Genomic DNA, 11,069 nt, shown 5'->3' on the forward strand with positions numbered 1-11,069 from the left:
ACAGAAGATATTTATATTATTATCACATATGACAAAGAAAAGCAGCAAATCATCACATTTAGAGAGAGACTTTTGGCTTTCTTGCTTGAAAAATGACTGAAAGGATCAATCGATTATAAAATATTTGGAGATCAATTTCCTACTTATTGACTAATCAATGCAGCTCTACTGAAAATATGCTATTTCCAAACAAAGTAAAGATGTTTTAACTCTTTTTAATAAGTTATGAAAAGTCAAACATTCAAGAGTTCATCAAGCTTGTCCTCCTGAATGAAGGAGTAATATAAGACACCTGAATCACATTTGGTTGTTTTCCTCCTAATATAACCTTTAAAGTTTCAATCTGAGAAATCATTTCAGAAACAATTCTTTCTAAATATATTCTATATTAATTTAATTATTGCACTAATTGCTATGTTGATACAATTTAGTCTTGCCCCCTCCCTTGTTTGACCTGATTGTCTACAAGAACAAACAAAGGTGCCACTACAAACACTGCAACCCTATACAAGAGGTCTCAAACGATAATATCATATTATCATGATACATGATCATGTATGGTATCATACATGACATGACAATGGAGCCTCAGCTGTAGAAAATCAGAACATTTTCTGAACACAAAATCACAGATGTTGATTGATTGATGATTTAAATTGAATTTAGTTTAATAGATATTTTAAGATGAGATTGTTTGCAGTCCAGGTAGCACTTACCTTGACCATCCTTTCTACTGTTCTGGTGTGCTCTCAGTTCTTCTGACTTATAGAAATCAATACTGGCATAAGTGTTGAGGCCGGAGCCAGCACTGCATCCCATAGCGCTTCCTCCGATGTTGTAGGCGGCAGAGGTACGCTCCACTCCAGCTTGAGGGCTCTCCTTAATGGCCAGGTCCAGGTCAATATAGTTAAGGCCTTGTTCAGCAGATGAGGTTGAGGCTTGTGGTGGAGGTGTGGCAGATAAACTAGCTGCCTGCCTGTTCTCCCACAGTGAGCAATCCAAACCATGCCGATGGCTCGCTGCCTGGCTGCCCTCTGGGAAGATGGAGGTAGAAGAGGGTGGGTGGCGTGGTAGGGATGGAGGTGAGTTAAAAGTCTCTGAACGGTGGCTTTGCCGTCCCTGGGGGTCACCTCGGACCGATCTGCTGCTCCGCTCAGGAGACTGGAAGGACTTGACAGGGGAAAAACCCAAGCCTGTCTCCTGATCAATGGATGATGGTTGACCAGAGTGGATGGCAGGTCTCGCTGAAATGCTGGGATCGGAACCTTTGATGTCAATAAATGGAGCAGGGGCATCTGTTGGCATTGCTGCCATCTTTGCTTTTGTTCTGTACCCGGCATTGCCCTCTGCTGCCAGAGAAGAGGACATGCTGTGTTCATGTCGGGCCTTGAGGGCAACAGCTGGTGGGCCCTGTGGGGCGCTGAATGTGGATCTAACAGGAGTCAGGGGCGATGAGGACTTCCTTAAATCCATGCTGACGTATTCGACGGAGGTGGACAACGGAGCAGAGAAGCTGCGGGGAAGGTTAACAGGATTATCATGGCAAAGATGTGGTTGATTCAAAGGCCGGAGGGTTCCATGGATCACAGGTTGTCCACGTTCAGACCCAGAACGTCGCCCTCCGCCATACTTATTGTCCTCATTGAACACAATACTGACGTACTCATCAACGTTTTGAGATACTGATGACAGCAGATTCTCCTTCACCCTGGGCAGGGTGTTTGCTTTAGTGATGTCTGAAGACACACCCCTCCTTTGTTGCTTTGGGCTCTTACTACTTGATCCACGTTTTTGATGATGACGCCCATCTTTTTGTGTTCCTGCAAACTTGTACTCTGCTCCAGTTCTTACTAAACTTAACCCTTTCCCTGCAGATATAAACTTGTCTTCCAGGCTCTCACTGCTGGCTGAGCTGGAGGAGAAGGAAGAGGAAGACATGGAGAGTTGACAGCCTCCTGCAGAGCCTGCTGCAGTTTTGTTTCTCTTGCTGTATCCCACTCCCCCCCCTCTTCCGGCACTATCATGCCTACTGCTGTCCTTTTTTCCTTCCCCTTTGTTTAGGTCCTCCTCAAAGCGAGTATAGAGAGTATGTTGATAAGCTCGTGGCAGGGAGAAGTAGGAATTGAACATTTTTGGTTGCAGTTGGTGCTGTTCGGGGTGGGAAGGCGGTGTGCTGCAGGCAGAGCGGCTGCAGACAGGTGAGATATTCATGTAGTCACTTGCAGCCCGGCTCTCCATGCTGGCCCTACTATCCCACATGCACGATCCGTGCAGGTCTGTGGAGCTGCTGCTATTGGGAGACATGACCATGTAGCCCTCTGTGCTGGGCTGGCGGATGTGCTGAGGGGGGGAGACACTGTTGTTGGGAGTCATGGCCATATACTCATCATCTGCCCCAGGTTTAGCACTGGTGTCAGACATACCTATCGAGAGAGAGAGTGAAACAGGAGGAGACGTGACTCCAGGCAACATTGACATATAGCTATTATCCACGGCTGCTCCACCTTCCACTTCTCGCCTGCTTTTGTCAACCCTATTTTTCCCTACTGCATCAAGATCCCCACCTCCAACTGCCAACCCCCCTGAGCCATGGTGCAAATCAGCTCTCTCTCGGTTAGCACTCTGCGACATGATGGCGTATTCTTCATCATCCTCATCATCTTCATCTTTTCTATGTGTGGTCAGCCGTTCATGGGCAGCCAAAGGCAGGGAAGCCCTCTTACTTAGTAGTCTGCGCTCTGCCTCAGATTCCCTACTGGATGAGCGCCGCAAAATCCGTCGGCCTTTTGAGCGATGATGGGAACCAAGGAGACCCTCTCGCTGTCCCATCACTATATAACTGGAGGAGCCTTCTCCGTGATGTCCAGACAGATTGGGTACAAGCAGAGAGTGTTCCCCAGGACTGGAGCCATATTCATCTGAGGAGCCATAGTCACTCGGTGAACCTGAAACAGAAACTCTCTGAGAAACGCGAGGGTAGGAGCAGATCATCATGCCTCCCACTGCTGCTCCCACTAGGCCACACTCTGAGCCATGACCAGAGCTGGAGGACAGACTCGGCGCCGGAGAGGGAGCAGGGTTAGGCGTGTAACGTGCAAGGCTGAGGGTAATCTTAGCAGGAGTTGGGGCCCTGGTGGGCTTGGGCCTCAGTGTCGGCGTAGTTGAACAGGAACCATTAAGACTTGGGCTGGAGCTGGCCCATGTTCCTTTGGCACTTGCTCCACCCTCCTCCGACCTGGCCCCGATGCTGGCAGTCCGTGCCCTCGGAAATCCGTGGCGTGACGTAGGTGAAGTGCTCGTGCTGCTGCCTCCTGTTCCAGGGGTCTCTGTGCGGGCTCGTCTGGAGAAGCCCACCTGGCTTGGTGGCAGATTTGGATGATGCCGACGGCTCGGGACACTGATGGGGTTTGAAGCAGTACCACCTCCACACGACGTCCCCACAGACTGAGATTTACTGCGCTGACGGAACTCCTCACTTAGGGCCTTCATGGCTTCCAGCAGGGTCTCGTGCATGTGCTGGGCCACCACAGAGTCATCCACCTGCATCCAGAACTCTCCAGGGCCGGTAATCGCTGAGCGACCCACCTCAATGAAGAAAAAATTCTCTGAATGGCCACACCTGCGAACATTCATCAGCTGCAACACCACAGCTGCCACATCAGAGTTGAGTTTGACAAAGTTGACTGTCTTGTCAGTTAAGCACAGCCGATAAATGCCCACTAAGTTCCTGGCATGTCCAAGACCTTTAGGCCAAACCTTGACCTGCCATACTTCCTTGAAGGTTGGAACAGGAGACGGAGAGCTACACTCTCCACTACTGCCATAGTCTTCAGGAGTTTTACCTAGGAAAACAATAAAGAATAAATAAGTGAACAATTAAGGCATTTGATGACTAAACATATCATACATGCATACATCTGTTAACACCCTAAATTTACATGAAACACAACCTGTTAAAATTTTGATCAAAGCCAAAATTATAAATAACAAATAATAATATAGTAAAAAGTCATATCTATCATTACTAAATTGATACATGCAAGAATCTCTACTGTGTCTGCCAAGCAACAGTGCTGCAACTAATTCATTCCCCATCACTTTTAAGCTACAGCTCTATAATTAATTAATTAAGTCTTAGGAGGTATAGAATACATCTACTAAAAAGCAGCATGCTCCATTGTGAAATGATGCATCATAGTTCAGTTCAATGCCAAATACCAATACATGACAAAATACAGCATTATATATATATATATATATATATATATATATATATATATATATATATATATACACTTTTTTTTTCTTCTTTTTTTTGACACAGTTCACTGAACAACTGACAGTTTAGTGGTTTTCTCACATCCTCAAGAAAAAATATTTAATTTATAAGAGATAATCCCCACTGATATTAGGCCTAATCTAACCCAACATTAATGTGTTTCCATCGCAAATTGTGCATCCATATGCACATTATAAACATTATCATATACAGTAAAATACAACGGAATTAAATTAGAAACAGTATATTGTCGCTGTCCCTGAGACATAATCTCAACAAAATGGGGGCCTGTACTCTAATGTGTATCTTAGGTCTCCACAACATGACTAAATTAAAGCTGAGCAAGCCCATCAGTCTCAACAAACTGAAATGCAAAGGATAACAGGTAGGGTGGGTGGTGGTGTTCAGCTCCAGCATAAGGATAACAACGTAAACACGAGGATAACCATCAGAAACACATTTTCCAGTGAGAGCGCACTGACGAAGCCATCTCCTCCCTACCAGCAGCACCGTGTAACACAAATGTAGGTTAGGCGAGCGGCAGTCAGAGCTGTGCAGAAAAACAAAAACACAGGCTCCAGCAGAGTGCACTACGATAGGCTACTACTATATGATGCATCCCTTGGATGGTTGCTATATGCCCACTGCGCCATGCAAAAACACACGGTCGTATGAAATGGGCTGCATTTCAGTCAGAAAAGACGAGCATCTAAATATTATTACATATAGATGCTATTTGATATACCAAATTACATTATACTGACAGAAAATGATCCGCAGCATTTTAACGGTATTAAACCAACGATTATTAAGATTGTGCAGCACAAACACAGCACATGCCGCCCATAGCGTGTTGGTCTACCCCGTTCAGTCGGATCCACCTGCCTCTTGGTTAAAAACACACCGTCCAAATTGCATAATTTAGAGTGATTCATTTAAATTAAATGGGTAAAAGAGCTGCAGCAAACATATTCAAACAATTAGAGCCAATGATATATGCAATGAACAATCAGGAATGGCCGAGCCAATATAACGTTAGTGTATGGAGAACAAACAGCCTAAAGCAGAATAGGCCTGATGCAGACACAGATAGTAGATACCACATCACACTTTTCATATCTTACAGTTGCACTGGAGGTCCAGCATTGCTTGGTACCACTCATTCTGGACCTCCTCGCTGTCTGCGGCGATGGCAAAGCTCTCGCTGCGGGAATAAAGGACTATCATATGCTTGTTCTTGGAATCTGCCCGCTTGTTGATGTTGAAGCAAGTCTCCAGGTTCAGGACTTTTTTGGGCACAGGTGATTTACTGCGGAATTTCTTCTCGTTCTCATAATACTCAAGTCGAGCAGGACCATGCTCCGAGGCCGCCCTCAGCACGAAGAATCGCCGGTGCATTGATTTATGCTTGCGGAGATAGCCGCTTTTCTGCACATCTTCATAGTTCTGCGGCTCGGCTGCTTGGTTCTCCATGGCCAAGACAGGCTGATAAATATTAGAAGCCAATAATCTCAGGAAAAAAATCGAAGCCCATGTGTACACATCATTAATCCATTGCAACTACATCCTTCGTCCTACCCGAGTCCACATTTGAGTTTCCAGCATGTGTGTAAAGGCTCATGATGGGAAAATCAGCCAAACCATGTTTTGGATCTGGTATCATACTGTGAATCCAGCAGCTGCAGGAGGATCCGCGCACCGAGCGTGCACAGCCGCCACCTCTGCAAGTCCTGCAGCCCAGCCAGAGCCCAGCCCAGTCCTGCCCGATCAGCTCCAACCACGGTGCAGTTCAGCTGCTTGAGGACGTCTCCTCCACCTGTCTGAGGTTGCCTACAGTCTATACCCACCACTCTCAAGCTAGGGGAAATAAAAACAGATCTTCCGGGGAGAATTTCCAAAATAAAAGCAGTGTTGAATTGAATAATATCTTATCCATTCCTGTATTTTGCATTACTTATCATGGACAGGGACAGGATGCAACATGGCAAATAGAACTAGCACAACACAGGCGCAGGCGTTCTTAACCAACCTCACCAGCTCAGTGCCAACTACAGCAAGCCCTGGGGTTGTCCAGTCTCCTAAAGTTGGGTATCAGAGGAGAAACTCTCTGTAGCTCACCCCAAATCAGTTTCTCACTGTGACAGTGAGTAAAGGTTTCTACAGGCCAATAATCAAAAAGGAAGATACTTCTACTACTAGGCTACGACTACTTAGGGTAGGAATCTCTTGGCACATCACGATTCGATTCGATTCCGATTCCGAGGCCAACGATTCAATTCTAAACCGATTATTGATGCATCTCGATGCATCTCGATGCATCTCGATGCAACAATTTTTTAATGTACATTTCCATGCGTGATTTTTAAAAGGGTGAGGCTATTTGCACCCCTGGTACAATTAGCAGTGTATGCTATTCGTACCCTGGTGCAATTAGAAGAGCTATTCTACCCTGGTGCAATTAGAAATGAATGCTATTTGTACCTGCTGGTGCACACAGCAATGTGTTCTATTAATACCCCATCTGGTACAAATATGCACCCCTGGTCATTTACAGTACCTTGGCATATAGTTACACACAGTTATCCATACTACTCATGTATTACACCTTTTTGGAATATTATCGCCCTGACATTCTTACCCTAACCATAACCAATCCCACTCCTCTTGCCTAAACCTAACCAACCCAACCAGAGCAGGCATATTCATGAGTCTTCCCCTACCACCTTGCAAAAAAAGATTCGCGCTCGCGGGCCCTGACTTGCGCAATTGCATGCAAATTATGCAATTCAAAATTAAAAAAACAAGATCGCCTCATCGGGGAATCGATCTCCTGACTCCCAGACCAAAGCTCATTGTTCTAACCACTGTTTTCCTCCTCCTACTACTACTACTACTACTACTACTAATAATAATAATAATAATAATAATAATAATAATAATAATAATAATAATAATAATAATAATAATAATAATAATAATAATAATAATAATACCCAAACAAGCAGTAATCATTTTAACAAAGACAATACAAATAAAATAGCAAGATTAAAGTCTACAAAAATAAAAAAAATTATCTTTTAAAAATAAAAAGATAACAGAGTTATAATGAAACGCATTACAGCAACATTTATTTGTTTGTTTTTGTGTTTTGTGTAACAACAATGTGGGCCCTCTGCTTGCATTAATTGATCTTTCAGAGTAAAATCTATCCCAATAGCCCTAATATTGCCTTATTATCAAGCACAGCTTCATAAGGTCATGATTATAGACTGTAAAAATGAGGTCATGATTCAATAAATCATCTGAGTATTCTAATATTTAGTTGTGACTACAACCCAATATGCTTTAATTGTGAAAGCCAACCAGCTATGTTTCCGGTCTTTGCCTAGCTCTCTCTGGCTGACTTGACTTGACTTAGCTTCTGCTGGACTGACACCTCCAAGTCGGTGGCATTCAAATGCCAGGGGGGCTTCAGGACTGATGGGGTTCACAGAGGAACACGGGGTTCAGCTGGGGAAGACTTCCTTTATGATCATGCAGACGATCGGACAGTTAATGTCGTTTAATTCACCATTTATTTTGGAGATTTTACCCTACTGTGTGTGTGAAGACAGGAGGAAAACAACTGCAAAACATGCTTTTTTGAAAGGTCAGGGCTTATGCAGCTATAGGCCTCACAGATTTTGAAGTAGTAGCCCACTGTTGAAAGATATGCATTAAATGCATATGTGCATATTTTACATACATGTATGGGCATATATAATAACTCCCTAGACACTATTAGAGGGATTAAGGACTCTAATATTATAGTGATACGAAAAATAATGTTTTATGTATTATGGTTTTATCAGTGGCCATTAGTTGATTATTCGTTTTCAGTTTTATTTTATTTAAACAATTAAATGTAAAGATATTTCAACAACCACTTGGGCAGCTGCAAACTGATTGTCTGGACCATACGTTGCAAGACATCCCAGGCTGAGTTGATTATAACATGCAGTGTAGCATTCATCCAATTTGTGATAATAATCACAAGTAAAATATACTCAACAGTATCCTAATACATATAAGAGGCATCAAAAGAACCACAGTGGCCAAGCCAGCGTTTCCCAGAGCACATAATATGGTAGTGGTGGTTATCCTATTAATGTGGACTGAGGTTTTATAATTATTCATATTGTGATCCATAAAGACAGAATATTCTCTGAATAATGCCACATGTCTATGATAGCATAAACTAATGTATACCCTAAGCAACACATAACTACAAAACATGGGAGTTTTGAAAAGGAAAGTCTCTCATACTGTAGATACAGTCTGTGGTTCAATCCCAGGGATGTGATTGCATCACCAAAGTGCTAGAAAAGGTTTGGCATAGAAACCTGTCAAACTGATCAAATTGTCCTCATAGCAACCTCTGATAGTGGCATAAATAAATATTGCTTTTGAGCTGACATTGTCCTCAGGGCACTAATAGCACTCGTAGATATTTCTGCTAGCAGTGCAGACATGATCTGTACACACAGAAAAATGATGGGTTAAAAATAACCCAACTTGGGTTGTTTTATAACCCAACCGCTGGATCAATATTGCACCAGACCAGCAGTAGTTAATTTGACCCAGCGAGATGGGTTGGTCATTTTTAACCCAACAGATGAGTTAAATATTCTACCCAAATGCTGGGTCAAATTAATTACAATTCTGGGTTGATTCAACTACATATTTGTTATACAGTGTACCCAAATTATGGGTAAAACTAACCCATAAGCTGAATATTTATTTAATCATGAGCGTTTAATTTATAGTCAGTCTTCCTCTACCATATCAAAGACATCGGCAGTGTGGCAGCATTTTACAAAAAATAGATAATGGAAAAAAAGTTTTTAAAAAAAGTCAAAGTTTTCAAGCAACAGTTTGCATATCACAGCTCAACTACAAACATGGCATATCACCTAAAAACAGTAAGCTAACTTGTCTGCATTAGGTTGCCCCGTCTGTTTTGAGTAGGTTATATGAACATATCAGAATTGGCATATTCTAATGTTTTAGTCTAATAATCGTTTTATAACTGCAGGCGCACTCCGCCCGCAACTACGGTAGCATCCCCCAGGGTTAGCCGCGAAGCTGAGCTCCTATGTTCAGCCTCGCTCTGTGCAAGGACATGCACAGAGCTGCTGAAATGATAGTGTCTGTCAGTTATTATAACAAAAACAATTGTCTTATTGTATATTATTGTATAGTATTATGTTGCATATTCCTCAACAGTTCTTGTGCTGATATCACTAGTTGACATAGTACTATTTTCGGAAATCATAGCCTATGATATTGCGCAGGTGCACGTGATGCAATTTTTTGTCGAAATTTCAGGACTTCAGTTGACCAAGATTTTCTTTGGTTGATTACAGCCCTACTCTGGTGATGATGTGATGACGTTTCGAAGCACAAACAACCCACGTGCTGGGTCAACCGATGTATGTTGGGTTGATGGATTTTGACTCAATGCATGAGTTGCACAAAATAACCCAAATTCCATATAAATAACCCATAATGGGTAAAACATTTCATAACCCAGCGGTTGGGTAGATTAAATAACCCAGCTGTTTTTAGGATGTATGATTTGAATATTAACATTTTAATCATTTCACAAGTAAAAATATTAAAATATTATTTATGACATTGTTCTAGGCACAATGACAATACATATCTATTTTATCTCATTGTCTTGGTAGCTAACACTAGGACATGTTTGTGATGGCAGACTATTTCAAGAAAATCTCATGACCTTAAGGAAAACTATGTTTCACAATTTATACGTCTATGTAAACTGTTGGCTGACATTACACAGTGCAACTTCAGCTCCATGGAGGTTGTGTTTTAGCACGAAATCCATTAAATAAACATAAATAAGATTTATCAACATTTAAAATGTTCAGGATGAAATTGTGACAAAAACACTTGTTTGTTGACAGTGTGCAGTGCATTGCATAGAAGTTGCATTATGTAAAGCCATCCTTGCATTTTCATTGTTTGATTGTTCCACTACAGAGTAAAACCAGCCCAAAGCTTGTTAGCATCACTGCTTAGCGATTTACAGTGAAATGGTGAGCTAAGACTTCCATTGAGTGACAGTCTCTTCTTCATGATTGAGTGGCATTGTGGCATGTTGCTGATCCTTGAAGTGTGTCACCTCTTGTTTCCAAGTCCTTTGCCTGTTTACAGCACCGCTTTAAAAGCTTGTTATAATTGAAAGTATGAATCAGTTTTGACAGATAAAAGCCACTAACTTGGAAATATCAAGCTATAAATGGCTTAGCTGTAATTTAAAGTGTAATTTACTGGCCTTAGTGAACTTCTGACTATTGATCCACTTGTTTTGAATCATAACTTAATGTACTGCAAATGGCACCATTTTGGAAAATAGCATCAACACATACTGTAAATACCCAAGTGTTGGCAATGAGACAAACATACAAAGACAAAATCTTCACTAAAACCATAATTTATTTACAGAAACCCATTGAGAACACTTTCAAAAGGAACAATACAGTACATTCAGTTTTGATGAGATCAATCTATTTGGCAAATTGATTAAAAATCTAGCAAAAGTAGGTCCTACCAATAGAATAACTAATTTGGTCCTTTAGATACCCATCAAAGACACATTCAGACAGCTTTTCCCCATGTTCTTCATCTTGATTCAGAATCCTGCGTTTCCTCTTCATCAGGGGTTCAATCATGCTTGAAAAGCCGTGCTAAACACTTAATGGTGTAAAGACTACGCCACAAGTAA

At 42.1% G+C, this 11,069-nt stretch overlaps 1 protein-coding gene across 1 annotated transcript; it reads right to left on the minus strand.

Moving 5' to 3' along the window:
* Positions 1 to 252: 252 nt before the first annotated feature.
* On the minus strand, positions 253 to 5,752 carry LOC144528253 (insulin receptor substrate 1-B). Its single transcript, XM_078266741.1, has 3 exons — positions 5,404 to 5,752; positions 717 to 3,842; positions 253 to 266 (listed from the first exon to the last, which is right to left on the minus strand). The coding sequence occupies exons 1-3, from the start codon at positions 5,750 to 5,752 to the stop codon at positions 253 to 255; spliced, it is 3,489 nt and encodes a 1,162-aa protein (XP_078122867.1).
* Positions 5,753 to 11,069: the final 5,317 nt, after the last annotated feature.

Source organism: Sander vitreus, chromosome 13 (genome assembly GCF_031162955.1).
Source record: "Sander vitreus isolate 19-12246 chromosome 13, sanVit1, whole genome shotgun sequence".
In the NCBI taxonomy this organism is placed as follows: Eukaryota; Metazoa; Chordata; class Actinopteri; order Perciformes; family Percidae; genus Sander; species Sander vitreus.

Coding starts and splice junctions, on each gene's coding strand:
- LOC144528253 (XM_078266741.1), bottom strand. CDS start 5,752: ATGGAGAACCAAGCAGCCGAGCCGCAGAACTATGAAGATGTGCAGAAA. Junction 3,843..5,403: donor GCTGGACCTCCAGTGCAACT/GTAAGATATGAA, acceptor TTGTTTTCCTAG/GTAAAACTCCTGAAGACTAT.